The sequence below is a fragment of the Oncorhynchus mykiss genome, chromosome 16 (genome assembly GCF_057628025.1).
Source record: "Oncorhynchus mykiss isolate SJ-2025 chromosome 16, ASM5762802v1, whole genome shotgun sequence".
Lineage (NCBI taxonomy): Eukaryota > Metazoa > Chordata > Actinopteri > Salmoniformes > Salmonidae > Oncorhynchus > Oncorhynchus mykiss.
Genome location: NC_143037.1, coordinates 25,129,069 through 25,153,817, shown reverse-complemented (window position 1 = coordinate 25,153,817; position 24,749 = coordinate 25,129,069). Strand labels below are relative to the sequence as shown.

The 24,749-nt window shown below is 41.3% G+C and overlaps 1 protein-coding gene across 1 annotated transcript in view; it reads right to left on the bottom strand.

Moving 5' to 3' along the window:
- The window catches only part of gucy2g (guanylate cyclase 2g), a 68,467-nt gene that overhangs the window by 27,389 nt on the left and 16,329 nt on the right, over positions 1-24,749 (bottom strand). Inside the window, exons 3-5 of the mRNA XM_090201685.1 lie at positions 16,646-16,994; positions 7,754-7,878; positions 1,911-2,093 (exon numbers count right to left, since the gene is read on the bottom strand). Of these exons, the coding sequence (XP_090057811.1) occupies positions 1,911-2,093; positions 7,754-7,878; positions 16,646-16,994 (657 nt within the window). The remainder of the gene's footprint in view (positions 1-1,910; positions 2,094-7,753; positions 7,879-16,645; positions 16,995-24,749) is intronic.

The following is a 24,749-nucleotide window of genomic DNA, read 5'->3' as shown; positions in this document are numbered from 1 at the left end:
GTAAGGATTGTGTTGAGGCACAGATCAGGGGAAGGGTACCAAAACATTTCTACAGCATTGAAAGCCCCAAGAACACAGTGGCCTCCATCATTCTTAATGGAAGAAGTTTGGAACCGTCAAGACTCTTCCTAGAGCTGGCCCCCAGGCCAAACTGAGAAATCGGGGGAGAAGGGCCTTGGTCAGGGAGGTGACTAAGAACCCGATGGTCACTCTGACAGAGTTCAAGAGCTCCTCTGTGGAGATGAGAGAACCTTCCAGAATTATAACCGTATCTGTAAGACTCCACCAATCAGGCCTTTATGGTAGAGTGGCCAGAGAGAAGTCACTGCTCACTAAAAGGCACATGACAGCCTGCTTGGAGTTTGCCAAAAGGCACCTAAAGGACTCTCAGACCATGGGAAACAAGATTCTTTGGTCTGATGAAACCAAGATTGGACTCTTTGGCCTGAATGCCAAGCGCCACGTCTGGAGGAAACCTGGAAACATTCCTAAAGTGAAGCATGGTGGTGGCAGCATCATGTTGTGGGGATGTTTTTTCAGCAGCAGGGACTGGGAGACTAGTCAGGATTGAGGGAAAGATGACCGGAACAAAGTATAGAGAGATCCTTGATGAAAACCTGCTCGAGAGCACTCAGGACATCAGACTAGGACGAAGGTTCACCTTCCAACAGGACAACGACCATAAGCACTAAGCCAAGACAATGCAGAAGTGGCTTCGGGACAAATCTCTGAATATCCTTGAGTGACCCAGCCAGAGCCCGGACTTGAACCCGATTGAACAATTCTGGAGAAACCTGAAAATAGCTATGCTGCGACACTCCCCATCGAACCTGACAAAGCTTGAGAGGATCTGCAGAGAGGAATGGGAGAAACTCTCCAAATACAGTTGTGCCAAGCTTGTAGCATCATACCCAAGAAGACTTGAGGCTGTAATCACTTCCAAAGGTGCTTCAACAAAGTACTGAGTAATGGGTCTGAATACCTATGTAAATGTGATATTTCAGTTTTGTATTTTTTTTAATCAATTTGCAAAAATTTCTACAAACCTGTTTTTGCTTTGTCATTATGGGGTATTGTATGTAGATTGATGAGGGGGGAAAAAATGCTATACATTTTAGAATAAGGCTGTAATGTAATAAAAGTGTGGATAAAGTTAAAAGGGGTCTGAATAGTTTTCGAATGCACTGTAAATAGTTAATAACTGTTAAATAACTTCTGAATAAATAAATAACTGCTAAATAGTTAACCTAATAGCTATCCGGACAATCTGCATTGACCCCATTTGACTCATCACATACACTGCTGTTACTGCTCATTATCTATCCTGTTGCCTAGTCACTTTACCCCCACCTATATGTCCATACCTACCTCAATTACCTCATCCTGCTGCATCGACTCTGTACTGGTACCCCGTGTATATAGCCAAGTTATCGTTACTCATTGTGTATTTATTCCTCGTGTTATTATCTTTTCAACTATTTTTATACAACTGGCCGTGAATGTTTCAAATGCCGACATCAAATTCAAAGCAATCGGTGCATTAGCTAAATGGCTGAATGGCAAAGCAAACTGTCTGTCACTGTCTCTGCTCTCTGCCTTCTTAACTTGAGAGAAAGGAGGTTTCTCTCCGAGCGATGTTTCGCATGGTCCTAAAGCCAGCCCAATAAAACTCTAAACAGCCTTTACATTTGATTCAGGATTGGAATGATTTTAGTCTACTTTTTTGTAGCCTACTTTAACATTATTGGCCTTAAGCTAGGGTATTAAGACTGCCATACCCAACTGACACCAACGCTTCATAATGCAATACACGTTGAAAGGCGATTTGACAAAAGTGATTCGCTCTAATGCACCCATTATGATGGATTATGCAAAAAAACTGGTAACATTGAGAACCTCTTTTCTCTCACCTCTTTTTCTGATGTAAGTTTGCTGTGAAAAGGGTGCGTCTTCAGCCTCTCATAGACTTGCTCAAAGAAGTCGTAGTAGTCGTAACCCTCGTTGGACTTCTGACCAATGACAAAGGCCATGTCGAAGGCCCTCATGGTCGCCAGGTCTTTCCTGTTGTTCATGGCATATTTCCACAGGTTGTCCTGTTCAAACCAAAAGTGGTGGACAAAGATTAGTTTTTATGGCTGCATTCCAGTGTAAAACGTTGTTCCCCTGTCCTCTGCTCTTGTTTATCGTACCTCTCAAATTTGAGTAAAGTAAAGCCAGTACTTAGCTGGTTATCGGTATGAGACGTACACCAAACGACACATACAGTTGAAGTCGGGAAGTTTACATACACCTTAGCCAAATACATTTCAACTCAGTTTTTCACAATTCCTGACATTTAATCCTAGCAAAAAGTTACGATCACCACTTTATTTTAAGAATGTGAAATGTCAGAATAAAAGTAGAGAGAATTATTTATTTCAGCTTTTTTTGCTTTCATCACATTCCCAGTGGGTCAGAAGTTTACATACACTAAATTAGTATTTGGAAGTATTGCCTTTATATTGTTTTAACTCGGGTGAAACGTTTCACGTAGCCTTCCACAAGCTTCCCACAATAATTTGGGTGAATTTGGTTCCATTCCTCCTGACAGAGCTGGTGTAACTGAGTCAGGTTTGTAGGCCTTCTTGCTCACACACACTTTTTCAGTTCTGTCCACAAATGTTCTATAGGACTGAGATCAGGGTATTGTGATGGCCACTCCAATACATTGACTTTGTTGTCCTTAAGCCATTTTGCCACATCTTTGGAAATATGCTTGGGGTCATTGTCCATTTGGAAGACCCATTTGCAACCAAGCTTTAACTTCCTGACTGATGTCTTGAGATGTTTCTTCTATATATCCACACCATTTTCCCGCCTCATGATGCCATCTATTTTGTGAAGTGCACCAGTCACTCCTGCAGCAAAGCACCCCAACACCATGATGCTGCCACCCCGTGCTTCACGGTTGGGATGGTGTTCTTCGGCTTGCAAGTCTCCCCTTTTTCCTCCAAACATAACAATGGTCATTAAGGCTAAACAGTTCTATTTTTGAGTCATCAGACCAGAGGACATTTCTCCAAAAAGTACGATCTTTGTCCCCATGTGCAGTTGCAAATCGTAGAATGGCTTTTTTATGGCGGATTTGGAGCAGTGGCTTCTTCCTTGCTGAGCGGCCTTTCAGGATATGTCGATATAGGACTCATTTTTACTGTGGATATAGATACTTTTGTACTTGTTTCCTCCAGCATCTTCACAAGGTCTTTCGCTGTTGTTCTGGCATTGATTTGCACTTTTTGCACCAAAGTACTTTCATCTCCAGGAGAGAACGCGTCTCCATCCTGAGAGGTATGACGGCAGCATGGTCCCATGGTGTTTATACTTGCGTACTATTGTTTGTACAGATGAACGTGGTACTTTCAGGCGTTTGGAAATTGCTCCCAAGGATGAACCAGACTTGTGGATGTCTACATTTTTTTTCTGAGGTCTTGGCTGATTTCTTTTGATTTTCCCATGATGTCAAGCAAAGAGTCACTGAGTTTGAAGGTTGGTCTTGAAATACATCCACAGGTACACCTCCAATTGACTCAAATGACATCAAATAGCCAATCAGAAGCTTCTAAAGCCATGACATCATTTTCTGGAATTTTCCATGCTGTTTAAAGGCACAGTCAACTTAGTGTATGTGAACTTCTGGCCCACTGGAATTGTGATACAGTGAATTATAAGTGAAATAATCGTTCTGTCAACAATTGTTGGGAAAATTACTTGTGTCTTGCACAAAGTATATGTCCTAACCGACTTGCCAAAACTATAGTTTGTTAACAAGAAATGTGTGGAGTGGTTGAAAAACAAGTTTTAATTACTCCAACCTATGTGTATCTAAATTTCCGACTTCAACTGTATATATATACATATTTTTTTCTATATGTTTTTGCACAAATGTGTTTACATCCCTGTTAGTGAGCATTTCTCATTTGCCAAGACAATCCATCCACCTGACAGGTGTGGCATATCAAGAAGCTGATTAAACAGCATGGTCATTACACAGGTGCACCTTGTGTTGGCGACAATAAAAGGCCACTCTAAAATTAGCAGTTTTGTCACACAACACAATGCCACAGATTTCTCAAGTTTTGAGAGAGCAGGCAATTGGCATGCTGACTGCAGGAATTACCAACAGAGCTGTTGCTAGAGAATTTAATTCCTTTCTCTACTATAAGCCACGTCCAACATTGTTTTAGAGAATTGGCAGTACATTGGACCGGCCTCACAACCACTGACCAGGTGCAACCACGCCAGCCCAGGACCTCCATTTCCAGGGGGGGGGGGGGGGAGGGGGGGGGCTGAGGAGTATTTCTGTCTGTAATAAAGCCCTTTTGTGGGGAAAAACTCATTCTGGATTGGCCTATGCCCTCCTAGGCCCACCTGGCTTCGCCCCTTCCCAGTCATGTGAAATCCATAGATTAGGGCCTAATGAATGTATTAAAATTGAATGATTTCCTTCTATGAACTGTAACTCAGTAAAATCTTTGAAATCGCTGCATGTTGCTTCCATATTTTTGTTCAGTTTATAGTGCTATCATCGATCATAACCCCGATATTTAACCCTGTTTAATATTTAAAACACTGATTGCATTTAGAATGCACTTCCCCTATTATATGAAGTGCTAGGTTTTTCTAGCTGGTTACTGTCACGTTCGTTATAGCGATGAGACAAAGGCACAGCGTGATGACAATACATCTTCTTTAATGAAACGAAGAAACTTAAACAAACTTACAAAAACAACAAAACGAACGTGAAGCTATAATAATAGTGCCTACACAGGTAACTAAACATCGACAATCACCCACGAATTACCCAAGGAATATGGCTGCCTAAATATGGTTCCCAATCAGAGACAACAATAAACAGCTGCCTCTAATTGAGAACCAATCTAGGCAACCATAGACATACAAAACACCTAGACTAGAAAACAACCCCATAAACAAACAAAAACCCTAGACAGGGTAAAACACAACAGACCACCCATTGTCACACCCTGACCAAACCAAAATAACAAAGAAAACAAAGATAACTAAGGTCAGGGCGTGACAGTTACAAGGACAAACTTCTGTTTTGACGGAAATTATTCCAATCGTTTTTCCACCATTCATTCAAACACTTCAAATAAGGGCTGTGTTTTGTGTAGACTCACCCTGGTGTGACATTTTGATAACTGTGTAAATCTCTTTCAGACAAGTTGACTTTTATCAATATATTTAGCCCCCAAAACAAATTACTAATTAGCTGCTAATGTGGCTATCATACAGAACTACACATGCCTGTCTCAAGCTTCACATCACTCACCAGGGCCTTGATGATCTGGACGAGAGGTACGAATCTCTGGATTAGCTATCTAACGTTAGCTAAATTGAGCAATTAATCAATAGGCTACATTAGTTTAAATTTACAATTCTGTGAACTGTCTTTTGTCATATTTTTTTTGTGAAGAATCAACAACAAGTGGGACACAATCATGAAGTGGAACGACATTTATTGGATATTTCAAACTTTTTTAACAAATCAAAAACTGAACAATTGGGCGTGCAAAATTATTCAGCCCCCTTAAGTTAATACTTTGTAGCGCCACCTTTTGCTGCGATTACAGCTGTAAGTCGCTTGGGGTATGTCTCTATCAGTTTTGCACATCGAGAGACTGAAATGTTTTCCCATTCCTCCTTGCAAAACAGCTCGAGCTCAGTGAGGTTGGATGGAGAGCATTTGTGAACAGCAGTTTTCAGTTCTTTCCACAGATTCTCGATTGGATTCAGGTCTGGACTTTGACTTGGCCATTCTAACACCTGGATATGTTTATTTTTGAACCATTCCATTGTAGATTTTGCTTTATGTTTTGGATGATTGTCTTGTTGGAAGACAAATCTCCGTCCCAGTCTCAGGTCTTTTGCAGACTCCATCAGGTTTTCTTCCAGAATGGTCCTGTATTTGGCTCCATCCATCTTCCCATCAATTTTAACCATCTTCCCTGTCCCTGCTGAAGAAAAGCAGGCCCAAACCATGATGCTGCCACCACCATGTTTGACAGTGGGGATGGTGTGTTCAGCTGTGTTGCTTTTACGCCAAACATAACGTTTTGAATTGTTGCCAAAAAGTTACATTTTGGTTTCATCTGACCAGAGCACCTTCTTCCACATGTTTGGTGTGTCTCCCAGGTGGCTTGTGGCAAACTTTAAACAACACTTTTTATGGATATCTTTAAGAAATGGCTTTCTTCTTGCCACTCTTCCATAAAGGCCAGATTTGTGCAATATACGACTGATTGTTGTCCTATGGACAGAGTCTCCCACCTCAGCTGTAGATCTCTGCAGTTCATCCAGAGTGACCATGGGCCTCTTGGCTGCATCTCTGATCAGTCTTCTCCTTGTATGAGCTGAAAGGTTAGAGGGACGACCAGGTCTTGGTAGATTTGCAGTGGTCTGATACTCCTTCCATTTCAATATTATCGCTTGCACAGTGCTCCTTGGGATGTTTAAAGCTTGGGAAATCTTTTTGTATCCAAATCCGGCTTTAAACTTCTTCACAACAGTATCTCGGACCTGCCTGGTGTGTTCCTTGTTCTTCATGATGCTCTCTGCGCTTTTAACGGACCTCTGAGACTATCACAGTGCAGGTGCATTTACACGGAGACTTGATTACACACAGGTGGATTGTATTTATCATCATTAGTCATTTAGGTCAACATTGGATCATTCAGAGATCCTCACTGAACTTCTGGAGAGAGTTTGCTGCACTGAAAGTAAAGGGGCTGAATAATTTTGCATGCCCAATTTTTCAGTTTTTGATTTGTTAAAAAATATCCAATAAATGTCGTTCCACTTCATGATTGTGTCCCACTTGTTGTTGATTCTTCACAAAAAAATACAGTTTTATATCTTTATGTTTGAAGCCTGAAATGTGGCAAAAGGTCGCAAAGTTTAAGGGGGCCGAATACTTTCGCAAGGCACTGTATGTGCATTTCCTGGCTTCAGGGCCTGACGAACAGGCAGTTTACTTAGGGCACGGGAGGTGGAGAAAAAAAGAGGCCTAAGCCCTAAGAAGTTTTTAAGGTTAGGATTGGGGGAGGAGATTCTGATTGCTGATCCTAAATCTATACATAGGGTGTAAACATTGACAATAATACAGAGCACGTTTCAGAAAATCCTCAGCCTCAAGGTCCAGGAGTTTTTCTTCTGATGACATGATCTGGAGCAGCCAAAACTAACCTTTTATAGGTACACTGTAGACACACTACAACTTAGAATATTTTAATTAACCCTAACTTTAGCTAACCCTAACTGTGGCATCAAGCTACACACTCACGCACAATGACACTCCAACACACACACATAATAACATGCACACACATTTATACCAACTCTACACACACGTACACACACTCGCATACAATCATAATTTATGCTGCTGCTTCTCTGTTTATCATATATCCCGATGCCTAGTCACCTTACCCTTATACATACATGTATCTAGTTCAATCACTCCATGCACATTGCAAATATGGTGTTGGAACTGACCCTGTATATAGCTTCTTACTTTCTCGTGTTCTTCTTCTTTTTTATTTGTTGTGTGTTTTTGTTCTACCTTACGTTATTTTTAATGCTACATTGATTTTGATTAATGCACTGTTGGGTTTGGAGCTTGCAAGAAAGGCATTGCACTATATTTGTGGACGTGACATTAACAACTTGAAACTTGAATTAAGAAAGGCTTACTCACCAAATTGCCACTGACCTCAAAATGCTGCAGAAGGAAAAAAACATACTCTCCAGCCATTAGGTCTTGCCTCTCCGCCTCCATTAAAAGGTTAATTGCATCCTCAGCGTTGGTCATCACCACAATCACTAGGAGAAGATGGGGAATTATGGTTTCGGTAACTTAGGTTTCAGTAAGCATTTTTGGCCAGTTTCCTTGACAGATAAAACCTAGTCCTGGACTCAATGGTGCTTTTAATGAAATTCATTCAGAATTCAGAATGCATTCAGAATGCTTTTTAGTTCAGGACTAATATTAATCTGTTTCTGGGAAACCGGCCCACAACTGGTTGGTGTAGGAGCTTCGTCTCGCAAAATGAATAGACCTGAGTAAAATTATGTCAGGTCAATACTTTCAATTGCTTTAGCTGTGCTTGATTATTTTCAGTGCATAGAGCGAATTAAAAACAAAAAACAAAGTTTTGTGTGAAGTAGGCATTGGTCTGAAGCCGAAAAAGAAAGCAAACTCACGCAACGCCTATTCCACCCATGATCTACCAAGGTTTTCCAGCACACAGCTTTTGGCTACTAAAGTATCTATGTTGGTACTGTCTTTCAAATGATGTGTAGGCAGGTTGCTTGGGATTCAAATCTTCTTGATATTAACAGCTGTTTTTCCAGAGGGAAGCGAAAAACCAGAAACCAATTTCAACCAACATGGAGTAAAGACAATTAAGCAAGCTCCTGGAATATACACAAAAAATCAACATGAACTATTTACAGTGTATTCAGAAAGTATTCATACCCCTTGAATTATTTAAGTTTGTTGTGTTATAGCATGAATTCAAAATGGAATAAACAGATTTTTTCCTCACCCATTTACACACAATACCCCATTACAAATTGAAAACATGTTTTTAGAGATTTTTACAAATGTATTGAAATATATCATTAACATACAGTATACCAAATTGCAACAAAAAGGTAGAAATAAATCTATTCTAGATTTTTGTTACATAGTTTTGTTGGTCCGGGTATACAGTTGAAGTTGGAAGTTTACATACACTCAGGTTGGAGTCATTAAAACTCGTTTTTCAACCACCACAAATTTCTTGTTACTATAGTTTTGGCAAACTATAGTTTTGGCAAGTTGGTTAGGACATCTACTGTGTGTGACACAAGTAATTTTTCCAACAATTGATTACAGATAGATTATTTCACTTATAATCAGAGGTGTGGACTCGAGTCAGACTCGACTTTGACTTTACCACCAATGACTTGTGACTTGACTTGGACTTGAGCCTTATGACTCGACCTGACTTGATACCTTTCCCTTCCCAAATATAAAAGATTATGCAATTTTAAAAAGTGTGCAGCACATCCTCTTCATTTAACGGATGACAGTTTGACAGCAGCCAATCAAATTGGACAGCAGCCAATCAAATTGTGCCAGCTGAGAAAAAGTTGTGCGTGGCAGTGCAGAGGAATGTCGGCGGGTGAATTCAGATGGAGCCCTTGGAAAGATGATATCCACAATTATTATTTTCGGATATAAAGACGACGCTGTATCAACAAAAAACGGATTGCAACTTGCAAAACATGCGGGAAGAAAATTACAGACGGAGGCGCAACAATTTCCAACTTTGTTCGACATTTGAAGCTGCGCAAAGAACAGTAAGTCGTGGCTAATATAGCCGACAGATACATTTTATTACTTTACTAGTGTATCATGTAGGCTAACGTAACGTTAAATCAATGAGCCTCCACACAGTCAGTCAGTGAGGGAACGTGATCATTGCACCCAAGATTGAGCAACAACTGGTTAGCCTACTGTAACCACACAGAGAGAAAGTGTGTGTGTGTGTGTGTGTGTTAAGGTTGGGCGAATGTGTACAAGCCTACATCGCCTGATTACGCCCCATAGCCATCCTTGATAGTTGATCACTGTTGGGAGAGGGGTGGTCTTTCTCATGGCTACCTATGTATTTCCATGGAAATATAACATTTATTTGGAAAGTACTAAATATATAGATATAATTTAAAAGCAGTAATGATTTGCGTAAATGTAATATATTAACAATTACTGTTGTTAAAAATATGAAATGGTATTACATTTGGTGAAAAGCACATTATGACTTGTTTAGGACTTGAAACTCAAAGTTTAGGACTTGAGACTTGACTTGATACTTGACGGTCTTGACTTGAAACTTGTCAAGACAGGCAAGTCCGAGTCTTGGGACATGAGTGCTAAGACTTGTGACTTACTTGTGAATTGTAAAACAATGACTTTGTTCGACCTCTGCTTATAATTCACTGTATCACAATTCCAGTGGGTCAGAAGTTTACATTAACTAAGTTGACTGTGGCTTTTAACAGCTTGGAAAAATCCAGAAAATTATGTCATGTCTTTAGAAGCTTCTGATAGGCTAAATGACGTCATTTGAGTCAATTGGAGGTGTACCTGTGCATGTATTTCAAGGCCTACCTTCAAACTCAGTGCCTCTTTGCTTAACATCATGGGAAAATCAAAACAAATTAGCCAAGACCTCAGAAAAAAAATTGTGGAACTCCACAAGTCTGGTTCATCCTTGGGAGAAATTTCCAAACGCCTGAAAGTACCATGTTCATCTGTACAAACAATAGTACGCAAATATAAACACCATGGGACCACGCGGCCGTCATACCGCTCATGAAGGAGACGCGTTCTGTCTCCTAGAGATGAACGTACTTTGGTGCGGAAAGTACAAATCAATCCCAGAACAACAGCATAGGACCTTGTGAAGATCCTGGAGGAAACAGGTACAAAAGTATCTATTTCCACAGTAAAAACAAGTTATATATCGACATAACCTGAAAGGCCGCTCAGCAAGGAAGAAGCAACTGCTCCAAAACCACCATAGAAAAGCCAGACTACGGTTTGCAATTGCACACGGGGACAAAGATCAAACTTTTTGGAGAAATGTCCTCTGGTCTGATGAAAACAAAAATAGAACTGTTTGGCCATTATGACCATCATTATGTTTGGAGGAAAAAGAGAGATGCTTGCAAGCCGAAGAACACCATCCCAACCGTGAAGCACGGGGGTGGCAGCATCATGTTGTGGGGATGCTTTGATGCAGGAGTGACTGGTGCACTTCACAAAATAGATGGCATCATGAGGAGGAAAATTATGTGGATATATTGAAGCAACATCTCAAGACATCAGTCAGGAAGTTAAAGCTTGGTTGCAAATGGGTCTTCCAAATGGACAAGGACCCCAAGCATACTCCCAAAGTTGTGGCAAAATGACTTAAGGACAACAAAGTCAAGGTATTGAAAAGTCAAGGTATCACAAAGTCAAGGTATCACAAAGCCCAACCTCAATCCTATAGAACGTTTGTGGACAGAACTGAAAAAGTGTGTGCAAGCAAGGAGGCCTACAAACCTGACTCAGTTACACCAGCTCTGTCAGGAGGAATGGGTCAAAATGCACCCAACTTATTGTGGGAAGCTTGTGGAAGGCTACCTGAAACGTTTGACCCAAGTTAAACAATTTAAAGGCAATGCTACCAAATACAAGTTGAGTGTATGTAAACTTCTGTCCCAATGGGAATGTGATGAAAGCAATAAAAGCTTAAATAAATCATTCTCTATACTATTATTCTGACATTTCACATTCTTAAAATAAAGTGGTGATCATAAGTGACCTCAGACAGGGAATTTTTACTTGGATTAAATGTCAAGAATTGTGAAAAACTGAGTTTAAATGTATTTGGCTAAGGTGTATTTAAACTTCTGACTTCAACTGTAACCCTTTGCATGTGGATTGAAATAACGCCAGGCATCATCAACAGAGAGATCCTTGCATAATGTTGTGATGATTCGGAGAGCTTTGACTCATTCTAGGTGGAAAACGATCAGTAGAGTCATCAGGTGTTTCGTTAAAATTCCCTGATAGAAACCTTTGAGTATTTGTTGCATCAATCCTGTAATTTTCTGGTAAATTTGGCAAAAAGGGTCTTATTTGGAGCATGTGACTTATGTCTATACACATTACAGATGATGAAAGTAGAATTGTCAAGTTTAACAATTACTGTGACCCATCTCCCATCCTTTGAAGATGTGGATTTTAGAATGTCGCCTTTAAACTTGTGGATAAGCATCAAAACACCAGGAGAATGGTTTGATCCATGACTGAAATAGGCCATGTCTCCCCATTGTGACTTCCAAAATGTCAAGTCACTTTCACATGAATGGGTTTCCTGAAGAAGGATCAAATCTGTGTTACTGCGTTTACAATATCAAAATAAGGCTTTCCTTTTTGCAGGACCTCTCCAACCCCAAGCATTCAGGCTAACGATATTGAGTGAGTCGAAAACAAACTCCTGCATTAAAAAAAGAAAGAGACACAAACTAGACAACAGATGTAGTAATGTGAACAATAAAGAAAAACAGTAAACCTTGAGAGCGCTACTTCGACGGAAAACTACGCTCAGTTGAGGTAGCGGTGGTTAACAGTATAACAAATCTCTTTTTTTCCTTTTTTTGGTTGGCAAGTGTTCCTTAATTGTAGTTCGGGCGGTAAATTTACTCGTGGCACCACAGTAAATGTACTCTTGGCAGTACTCACAGTTCAAGTGTGGTTCATGTCATCAGCGTTAACCAGTAATCTTTCTTCTTTTGATGAACGTGTGTGGGCCCTTGAACCCAGCCTTTTTTCCCTCTTGTCGTGCCTTTTGTATAAGTGGCCACAGCTTCTCCCTGGCAGTCTGATCCTATGGTATCAGAGCCTCTGGTGGCCAGAATACGTCACACGCTTACAGTTGGATTTTTGCATGGAATCGACACAGAATTTCACTTTCAGCGTTTTCAAGTCTCTCACAGATGAGATAAGATGTTACAGTCAGCTCCCGTACATAGCTTAACAGTACGATTCTGGTTGTTTTTTCTCAGTGTTTCTGTCCACTGCTCTTTCTCAGTATTTTTCTCATTGACATTCACTAGCTGAGCTACACATTGCACTTCACTCTGTTTCACTTTAATTGTCCCAATGAACATGTCCTCATTTCCTGCTGTTATCCCCCTGTCTATGCTGTGAATCCTCTGGTTTTCTGCCCGTGTGTGTGCTTGAGGAGCACTTTTTGGCACAAGGATTTTTTCCTGTAACATACTTCGCATATCTGACCATATGCTGGACACTTTTTTGGTTCATGTTTGTATCCACAACGTGAGCATTCTCCCTGTGATCTCTCTTTTACTAGCTGTGCACAGTCTTTGTCTTCGCCATTTCTGTGTTTTCTTTCGCTAATGCAACTTGTGAAGCTCGACTTACTCATGAAGCATTCTCAAATGTCTCTGGCTCACTTCACTAGCACGGCAAATGTCTATTGCTCTAGCTGGCAGGAGATCTGGTTCTCTGAGTAATCTGCCTCGCACTTGGTCATTTGTGATTCCACACACAATTCTGTCCTGTATCAGTGACTCGGTATGTTGTTAAAACATAGTATTTTGCTTAATTTTTTTAGATCAGTGACACAAGCATCAATTGACTCTGTCCTTGTACTCTCGTAAAAAAAGATATGCCTCAGGTATGTCAAAAAAATTTTGGGGCTCACAGCACATTCGGAAACGCTCTTTTAATACATCCAAGTCATCTACATCACTGTCAAAATTGAATAGATTGATTGCATCTTCTCCGGCTACGTGCAGGAATGTGGCACATTTCACTTTTTCGGATTTCTCTGTGATGCCACTGGCGATGATATAAAGGTTGAATTTCTGCATCCACACTCCAATTTCCCTCTAGGTTCAGAGTAGATGGTGGTCTCATTTGTTCCATGTTTTGTAATGTTGAGCTTTCCTTTGTATTACTTTTTAACATGACACCACGTAATATATTAGCACACTGAGGCAGGGTAACAGCGCCACCCTCAGGCACTCCAGATAAGTACATGTACAGTGCATTCAGAGAGTATTCAGACCCCTTGACTTTTCCATATTTTGTTATGTTACAGCCTTATTCTAAAATTGATTGAATAAAATGTTTTCCTTGTCAATTTACACACAATACCCTTTAATAACTAAGCGAAAACAGGTTTTTAGAAATGTTTGTAAATGTTTTTAAAACAAAACAGAAATACCTTATTACATAAGTAATACTCAGGTGCATCCTGTTTCCATTGATTATCCTGAGATGTTTCTTTATTGGAGTCCACCTGTGGTAATTGAAATTGTTTGGACATGATCTGGAAAGACACACTCCTGTCTATATAAGGTCCCACAGTTGTCAGTGCATGTCAGAGCAAAAACCAAGCCATGAGGTTGAAGGATTTGTTCGAGCTCCGAGACAGGATTGTAACCAGCAAAAAATATAGATAGCATTGAAGGTCCCCAATAACACAGTGGCCTCCATCATTCTTAAGTGGAAGAAGTTTGGAACCACAAAGACGCTTCCTATAGCTGGCCTTGCGGCCAAACTGAGCAATCGGGGGAGAAGGGCCTTGGTCAGGGATGGCTCCAGAGTTCCCCTGTGGAAATGGGAGAAACTTTCAGAAGGACAACCATCTCGGCAGCACTTCACAAATCAGACCTTTACGGTAGAGTGGCCAGACGGAAGCCACTCCTCAGTAAAATGCACATGACAGCCCGCTTGGAGTTTGCCAAGAGGCACCTAAATGACTCTGACGATGAGAAAGAAGATTCTCTGGTCTGATGAACCCAAGATTGAACTCTTTTGCCTAAATGCCAAGCATCTGGAGGAAACCTGGCACCATCCCTAAAGTGAAGCATGGTGGAAGCAACATCATCCTGTGGGGATGTCTTTCAGAGGCAGCGACTGGGAGACTAGTCAGGATCGAGGGAAAGATGAACGGAGTAAAGTACAGAGGGATCCTCGATGAAAACCTGCTCCAGAGCAATCAGAACTTCAGAATGGGGTGAAGATTCACCTTCCAACAGGACAACGAACCTACACACACAGGCAAGACAACTCAGGAGTGGCTTCAAGTCTCTGAATGTCCTTGAGTGGCCCAGCCAGAGCCCAGACTTGAACCCGATCTAACATCTCTGGAGAGACCTGAAAATAGCTGTGCAGCAACACTCCCATCCAAACTGACAGAGCTTGAGACTCCCCAAATACAGGTGTGCCAAGCTTATAGTGTTTTACCCAAGAACACTCCAGGCTGTAATCGCTGCCAAAGGTGCTTTAACGATGTACTGAGTAAAGGGTCTGAATACTTATGTAGATGTGATATTTCATTTTTTGTTTGTAATTTTTTTTGCAAAAATGTCTAAAAACCTGTTTTTGCAACGTCATTATGGGGTATTGTGTGTAGATTGATGAGGATTTTTTTTATGAACAGAGTGGACAAAGTTTTGTAGACTTTACCCTTTGCAAAAGTTTTTATTTTTTTTAATCGTGCTTGGCTCTGCCCACCTCCTTGCTTGTTCTGCCCACTATGACTACTTTGTTGCCATTGGAAATGACAGGCTGGTTTAGCTATACAAGTCTTTGCTAACATTAGCTAACGTTAACTAGCTTCCTAGCTAATCAAAATATCTGTTTGCATTTATTGATTTACCTCAGCTTGAATACAACCATATAGCTAGCTATCTACAGTAGCCTAGGTTTGTTCGCATACACTTCTTATGACTGGCAGCCTGGTGAAAGCAGCTGTGTTGTTGCTGAGCAACCGACCCGGTGTTAGAACTCTCGGCTTCGGCTAAAAAATATGTTAGCATTGTCAGAAATGCTACAAAAGGTAGCACATCGTTGGTTCTTAATGAACAGAAATGAGCAAGTAAGAGCAATAAATTATACATTTAATCAAATCTGTTGCCCCTACAAACGTATTCGGTCCAAAAGGTCCGCAAGTCTAATGGTCACTTTATGGACGCTGTAGTCTCGTTCTCATCCAATGCCTAAACATTGAATTAATTCTGGGCACAAAGTTGTCTGAGAACCCTAACATGCTGACCACACCGCTCGCGCGTATGTTGATTCTGTCCCCCCACACCTGACGTGATCATGACGGGTTAAAATATCAAAATTAACTCTGAACCAATTATATTAATTTGAGGACAGGCCGAAAAGCATTTATGGCAATTTAGCTAGCTAGCTTGCTGTTGCTAGCTCATTTGTCTTGGGATATAAATATTGGTTTGTTATTTTACCCAACAATTAATCCACAGATAAAATGGTAAACCGAATTTGTTTCTCTCCTCCTTCCTTCAGGCTTCTTTTTCTTCTTTGGACTTTATATGGTGGTTGGCAACCAACTTTACGGTGCATTACCACAACCGACTGGAGAGTGGACCGCAGTTCATATTTCAATCACCCATGTGGGGTATATGCTCCTAAAAACCAATGAGAAGATTTGAGAGGCAAGACTTGCAGCGCATTGAGCATCACAAATAGAACCAAGATCTATTTTAGCACCCGGCTACGCAGACGCTTGCTGACGCACGCGAGAAGTGTAGGTGCAATAATTGAATAACATGTATGTGTACATTTATTTTGCAAAGCTCGCTCACGCGATGCGCGCAGTGTGGTCAGCATGGAATGCTTAACGGCCCTGTTAAAAATCCAGTATACGGTTCTTGGTAATGGATGGATGGCTCATGACGAGAGGTGAGAGTGTATTGTGTACCTCCAATCAAGTTGATTTGCTAATTTTGATTGAGATTGGCGTCATGTTGGCTTAAATATGATGGCAGGGAGATCTGAATTTAACATTGAGCTTCAATCGATGCCTATGTAATAGAATAGGGAGATAATGCAAGTCTTCAGGTCTATAGCAAGGTTACTCATCATGCAAGCATAGTTCATCAGGCCATCTGCAATACAAACCCACTTACCACATTAAAAGACACTACAGCACTATATAACTGATTAACTGAAGTAACTGAAGTAATAGGGGAGGAACATTTGTTTGCTTACCTCTTGCCACTGTCGAGATGTACTTGACATTCCTGTGGACAAGTTCCATGTTGCTGGTGTCAAACTTAACACTTGCTGTTACGGTGAGTTGAGCTCTGAGCTGATCCTCGACAGACTTCCATAAAGCATCAACTTTGTCCCAAGTGTTTGAATCTAGCCCCCCTCCAATCAGAGCCACATGGTCCCACCCAAAATATTGCAGTGTCCTAACTAAGACCTCTCCACTTCTTTTAAGGGGGGGCACAACTTTGATGTAGGTATCGTAAATGGCAGTGTTGTCCATCTTGGAGGATTGTCCGACAAAGCCAAACATCGGGATGTTCCAAGTAGATGCAATAAGACCGGTGACCTGTAAAACAAAGAGTAAAATTATTATTATATTCATAAACATTGTTCATGGTTGCCCGTGCAAAATGTATACATTTTAAAGGATACTACAGTGCCTCCAAAAGTGAATACATAGTCATTAGGGACTGTTCGATAATTACTGGGGGGAAGGGGGGGTCCAAAATAGTGTAGGGGGGTGCAACATGTTTTTTTACTTTGTGGAGGGTTGCGTGTTTTTCTTTTCGGCACAGGGGAGGGATGTGCATTTTTCCCCCGGTTTAAAATTCACAGTTTTGCAGGTTTTCCTATATAATTTATTCCAACCTAGCCAAGTTTACCCATATACTTGCATACCTTGGTTTGACCATTAGAAAGTGTTTTCTGGGACAAGTGTTCTGTCACCAACAGGTCCATTGTTGAATTCATGAATTTCTCTGTTTCTCATGTAGGCTACATTTATAATGCATCAGTACTGCAATGTACTGTACCAATGCATCACCACCAGCCTATATGATCACATTTGTCCTACACCAGAGCTACACACTCTGGCCATTCAAACTTCCCAGCCAGTTCATTGCCAAAGACTCAACAAACAAGGGTACGTCTTGTCCTCAAACATTAGTTTTAAAAATTCCTCAAAATAAGTGACCAAACTATAGGCCTATTCAGTGCTATTCAAGTCCAATGCAACCATTTTATCGCAAAATCAAATGGTCAAAAAGAAACAAAAGTAGCTTCTTAGCAAAGAACAATTTCTCAAGTAAGAATTTTGCGTGGACTTTTTGGGAGTGGTCTGAGTGGGGAGTGGATTTGGAGGTGCAGGAACACAAAGTGAGCACTAGAGGGGTTGACCTGGGGGTTCAGAGGTACCGGAATGCATGAGAAAAAAAGTTACCAACACAATGTTCAGCAGACAAATCACATTAGGCTACTATCTATGGTAGACTTACTGTAATGGACAGCAATCTCTAATGTGCATTTTAATTCAAAGATTTTTAAATATTACTACAAAACACACATAAACCCAAAATTCAAGCCTGAACCTACCGGAGTTCTTCCTACATGAAAAATATTTGATGTGTCCATGCCAGAATGATAAAACATGATTGTGCCGTTATACATATTACAAAGAAAAATATAAAAGGCCATAGATTTAGAATGTCTTTGGTAAATATTTAGTCTGCTGCAAAAATAAACACACTCCAGGAATCATTTTTGACTGTGAACTGTAGTATTATATTATGCATATACTGTATGGAATGGTTAGGTTCTATCTATGAGCATAGCCACGGGAAGGGTTGTTGCAGCACCCCCTGAAAAATCTGAATGAAAAAATGACAATCAAAATGGTTGTTCACATAAGTAGTACACCGAGCCTTTAATAGTCCTGTATTAGTGGACCGATATATCCGTCTGCAGTTCTGTACACAATAAGCGTTTTCTAAACAGTTTCTATACATTCTATAAACATTCATATATCAACCAACATTTCTTCTATACATTTTCCGTACAATAACAAAATGGCTCTGACAGGTACATCATACAAATGAATAGTTTCCATTGTTAAAAGTAAACCAAGCACATAGGAGCTACATGTAAAACGCAGGACACTTAGCCTGAATTAACCCCCCCCCCCATCCCCTCCCGATGCAATATCTTGGCACGACTGAAGAAAATGTTGATAACATTATGATTGATACATATATTTAATCCATTATACTATGGGTATCCTTTGCAGCATATCCTATGCAGCAAATTCGTTTGATTTTACAGGATAGTAATGGTGCATGAAGCAACTATGGAATGTGGTAGACTAAAGGTGTCTGTTTTGCAGGTAGCCTAGCAGTTAGAGCATTGGGCCAGGAACTGAAAGGTTGCTGGATCGAATCCCCAAGCTGACAAGGTAAAAATCTGTTGTTCTGCTCCTGAGCAAGGCAGTTAACCCACTGTTCCCTGGGCGCCTGAAGACGTGAATGACGATTAAGGCAGCACCTCTCTGATTCAGAGGGGTTGGGTTAAATGCTGGGTTGGGTTAAATTTAGATATGTATGGGACAGTTTTCAGATTTGATCTGACATTTTGAAATTCACTTCCTTATTAGAAACTGTAGGAGAGAGTGGGGTAAATTGAGATTTTTTTTACATTCAGCATCCCTCCATCAAGGGAAATATATTATTATTTCTAACAAAGATATCTACGTATACACTGAGTATACAAAACATTAAGAATAACTGCTCTTTCCATGACATAGGCGAATCCAGGTGAGAGCTATGATTACTTATTGATGTCACTTGTTAAATCTACTTCACTCCGTGTAGAGGAAGGTAGGAGACAGGTTAAAGAAGGATTTTAAAGCCTTGAGACGATTGTGACATGGATTGTGTATGTGTACCATTCCGAGGGTGAATGGGCAAGACAAAAGATTGAAGTGCCTTTGGGAATGTCCTCGGTTGCATCACTCAGTACCGAGTTCCAAACAGTACCCGAGTTCCAATAACTGTTTATGAAAAGAGTTCCATGGCCAAGCAGCCGCACACAAGCCTAGGATTACAATGAACAATGCCAAGCGTAGGCTGGAGTGGTGTAAAGCTCGCTGCCATTGGACTCTGAAGCAGTGGAAACTTGTTCGCTGGAGTGATGAATCACGCTTCACCATCTGGCAGTCCGACAGATTATTTTTGTATTTTTTTTGTCCTGTCCAGACCGGCGATATTTTTGGGTTGATTTTTGTTCTGCTCTGTGAAGGAAGAAACCACATGGAAAAAGTGGCAAGCAAGTTAGGTCCAAAAAACAGATTCTGGACGGTTCGGACCTGATCAAATCTGAACCAATCATAGATGTCTTTGTTTTAGCCACATCAAGGCCACTCCGGACCGGACCAAATCTGATTCAATCATAGATGCCTATATTTGGATCAGACTTGGTCCGGTCTTGATTTCAACGTCCACAGACGTCCGGTCCGGACCAGATTATTTGGGCCGAACAAAGACGTGTATAATTGTTTCAGATTTGGTCTGGTCAGTACAGGGCTTGATTTGTCCAAACATAGACGTCTATGTTTGGTTAAGATTTGACCTGAGCCCAGCCGGCCTTCATTTCAATGTCCACAGACATCCGGTGCTGACTGGCCTATATTTGTCTCACCCTGGGGATCTAGAACCATTTAAGTGCAGCGTTGTGTGTGAGTGGTGGCCAGCTGACTTGGGTCACTGAGATCTTTTGTTGTCTGTCGTCATTCACAGCACCGTTCTGGAAGATATGCCACCTTATTTATCTTCTCTGCCTCCTGCAGTATATGAGAGAGAGAGAGAGACCATGATGCCAGTCGGCAGGCATTGCCACGGGCACCTGCAGTGGCTTCAGCTGCTGATGGATGGTGGGTGTCAGGGCTGACACAGAGGGCATTTTTGCATACATGTAGGTGCTGTTAAGCTAAACCACCTCTTCCACTACTTCTTGAAATATTTGAGGTACACCTTGTTTCCATAAACCTTTCCATATTTCACTGTATTCCCCTCTTCGTGTGTAAACCTACCCGTGAGTGGCATGCTGTTGGATAGGGTGACATAAAGGGGGACTTGGCTATCTCCTATATCTGTACCGTGAGGCGTGATGTTCAATTATAGCTACATTAGATATAGCTACATCATTGTCTAGCTAGTTACTGTAGTGACAAACTGTAGTGACTAACTGCAGTGCAAATCATTGACTTTGTAGACATTGAATAAGATGAACAATAGCTAGCCATTAGCTACCATTTGCAGAAAGGGGTAAAGAAAAATGTGCAAGCAAAGAAGACAAGCTATTATTTTCGAGCAAAAAAGAAAAGCTACTGCAATTGTTGCTGTTATTGTCCTGGCTAGCTAACAACAGCTAGGGCGGAAATGGGAAAGCTCTCACCTTCATATCACAAGTTGAAGCAGCTTGATATGATGGTGTCCATCCGTCTTGATTTCTCGGACAATAGCTAGCTCTAGCTAACGTTAGCCAGCCAAATTCTACTCTCCAAAGAGATTATGCGCTAGCTAGCTAGCAAGCTTAAGTAAATAACTGGCCAACTACATAGCAAAGGTTCCCTATTCCAGACTGTAGATAGATTCTAACTACAGTGCCTTCCGAAACTATTCATACCCTCTGACTTATTCCACATTGTGTTGTGTTACAGCCTGAATACAACATTGATTAAATATATTACGCACAATACCCTATAATGACAAAGTGAAAACATGTTTTTAGACAAAAATATCTAATTTACATAAGTATTCACCCCTGAGTTAACACTTTGTAGAAGCAACTTTGGCAGCGATTACAGCTGAGTATTTCTGGGTAAGTCTCTAAGAGCGTTCCACACCTGGATTGTTCAACATTTGACCTTTTATTATTTTCAAAATTCTTCAAACTCTGTTAAATTTGTTGTTGATCATAGCTAAACAATCATTTTCAGGTCTTGACATATATTTTCAAGTAGATTTTAAGTCAAAACTGTAACTCTGCCACTCAGGAACATCACTGTCTTCTTGGTAAGCAACTCCAGTGTAGACTTGGCCTTAAGTTGTAGGTTATTGTTCTGCTGCAAGGTGAATTTATCTCCCAGTGGTCTGTGGGAAATCAGACTGAGCCATGGTTTCCTCTAGGATTTTGCCTGTGCTTAGCTCCATTCATTTTCTTTTTTATTCTGAAAAACTCCTTAATTATTCCATTAAAGCATACCCATAATATGATACAGCCACCACTATGCTTGAAAATATGGAGAGTGGTACTCAGTAATGTGTTGTATTGGATTTGCCCCAAACATAACATTTTGTTTTCAGGACAAAAACATATTTGCTTTGCCATATTTTTTGCAGTATTACTTTAGTGCCTTGTTGTGAGCAGGATGCATGTTTTCGAATATTTGTATTCTGTACCGGCTTCCTTCTTTTCACTCTGTCACTTAGGATTACAATTACTCCCCAATAATAACCAATCACAGCCATTAAACTCTGTAACAGTTTTAAAGTCACCATTCGCCTCATAGTGAAATCCCTGAGCAGTATCCTTCCGCTCTAGCAACTCAGTTATGAAAGACGGCTGTATCTTTGTAGAGACTGGGTGTATAAATACACCAGCCAACGTGTAATTAATAACTTCACCATGCTCAAACGGATATTCAATGTCTGCTTTGATTATTTTTGCCAATCTACCACTGGGTGCCTTTCTTTGGGAGGCATTGGAAAACGTCCCTTGTCTTTGTGGTTGAATCTGTGTTTTAAATGTACTGCTCGACTGAGGGAATTTACAGATAATTGTATGTGGGGGATACAGAGATGAGGTAGTCATTAAAAAGTCATGTTAAACATGATTATTTCACACAGAGTAAGTCAATGGAACTTATTATGTGACTTGATAACCACATTTTTACTCATTAACTTTTGTCATGGTTCCTCCTGGCACCAGAGGGCAGCAGAGACCTCAGGTGTGTCTTATTTCATGATTGTGTCCCTGTTAAAGAGGTGTGTTTTCTCTGGTCCTTTGCAGAAGCTTGAATTTTTAGCTGTGTGCATTCGTTTCCTGAATTAGTTTTCTAGACTTAGTCTTTGCTGTTTTTTCAAGTATACTGTGATCCTGCGGCTACCGTATCTCAGTAAAGTATTATGTTTATCCTTCCCCGCTGATTCCTCGTCTGGTCTCTTCTCTGTACCTGGGTCCAACCTTACCATGTCACAGCAAGCTTCTGCCACAACATGGACCCAGAAGAGATCACCCAGGTCCAGAATGTGGTAGCCCACTGTTAGGACGGCAGCAAGAAAAGCACTCCCAAATCCCCAGGACTCTTCGGGAACTTGCCGAGTCCCTCCGACCACGGCACGCCCCCAACCCAGGAGGAGCCAATGCCCAGGTCTCATCATCCAGTGCGGGAACCCAAGATACCAGCCCCCAAGCGGTATGACGGCCAACCGGGAGGAAGCAAGTGGTTCATCACTCAGTGTTCTCTGGTGTTCGAGCTACAGTCCTTCTCGTTCAACACCGATCGGGCCATGATCGCCTACATAATCTCTCTACTCTCGGGTAAGGTCCTAGTGTGGGCAACAGCGGTGTGGGAACAGCAGCCACCATCTTGCAGATCCATAGTAGCCGTCACTGCCGAGCTGCGATGCGTCTTCGACCACACAGTCGGCGTACGAGAAGCTAGACCAGTAGCTGACTTCACCATTGAGTTCTGCACCCTTGCCGCCGAAAGTGGGTGGAATACGGAAGAACTGGTTACCGCTTTCCACTAGGGTCTGTCTAACTCCATCAAAGATGAACTGGCCACTTGGGAACTGTGAGAAGACCTCGAGTCCCTGAAAACGCTGGAAATCAGGATGGCAACCTCATCTGGGAACGGGTGAGACAGCTCTCTTTTGACACCACTCCAGCATTCCAGTTTCCTGAGCACCGCAAGTCCACCGAGCCCAGCATGGAGGATTCCATGCAGCGAGGTCACATACGTTTGAGTCCATTGGAAAGTGACAGCCAAATGTGCGAAGGTAGCTTCCTCTATGGCGGAGGTCTTGGCCATCTCCGTTCTACATGCCCAGAGCTGACGGGAAACGCCATGGCCCGCCAGGAAAGGGTCACATTTGTGAATAAAGTTTGATTTGATTTAGATTTGTAACAGATACAAAGTCCTGCTCTAGGAGGCATTCAGGTTAATAAAATCCTATCTGGATATATTTAGCTGTTTCCACAAAATAGTGTGAAATTCACATAAATAAACACCGTACATAAAGGCGAGGGGTACTCAAGTAATATTTGAGAAGGTCCAGTCACACAAATTTCCTAGGTGGCAAAGGTTCGAATGGATAATGTTGTTTATTGGCATAGTAACAAACCATCACCACGCAACCCATGTGATCCCAAACTATACACCCCTGTTTTTGGAAGGGTGAACATTTTACCGTTTTTAATGCTCATTTCCTGCAATTCTACACTTTTTGCCATGGGGCAGAGAGAAAATGTTGCAGATTAAAGGTCATTTCCTGCAATTCTACACATTTTGTCATGTCTTATTTGTGTTCATGTGATACCAAGGGTCGAAGCCGGACTAAGTCTGCGTTTTTTTTTGTTGGTTTCTTGAATCAAATCAAATCCAACTTTATTTGTCACATGCACTGAATACAACAAGTGTATACACCTTACCGTGAAATGCTTACTTACAAGCCCTTAACCAACAGTGTAGTTCAAGAAGAGTTAAGAAAATATTTACCAAACAAACTAAAGTAAAAAATAATAAAAAGTAAAACAATAAAATAACAATTACGAGGCTATACAAAGGGGGTTGCGGTGACACAACCGGTCAGGATGCCCTCGATGGTGCAGCTGTAGAACTTTGAGGATCTGGGGACCCATGCCAAATCTTTTCAGTCTCCTGAGCGGGAAAAGGTGTTGTCGTGCCCTCTTCATGACTGTCTTGGTGTGTTTGGACCATTATAGTTTGTTGGTGATCTTGAAACTTAAAACGCTCGACCAACTACAGCCCTATCGATGTTAATGGGGGCCTGTTCGGCCCGCCTTTTCCTGCAGTCCATGATCAGTTCCTTTGTCTTGCTCACATTGAGGGAGAGGTTGTTGTCCTGGAACCACACTGCCAGGTCTCTGATCTCCTCCCTATAGGCTGTCTCATCATTGTTGGTGGTCAGGCCTACCACTGTTGTGTCGTCAGCAAACTTAATGATGGTGTTGAAGTTGTGTTTGACCACGCAGTCGTGGGTGAACAGGGAGTACAGTAGGGGACTAAGTACACATTCATAAGGGG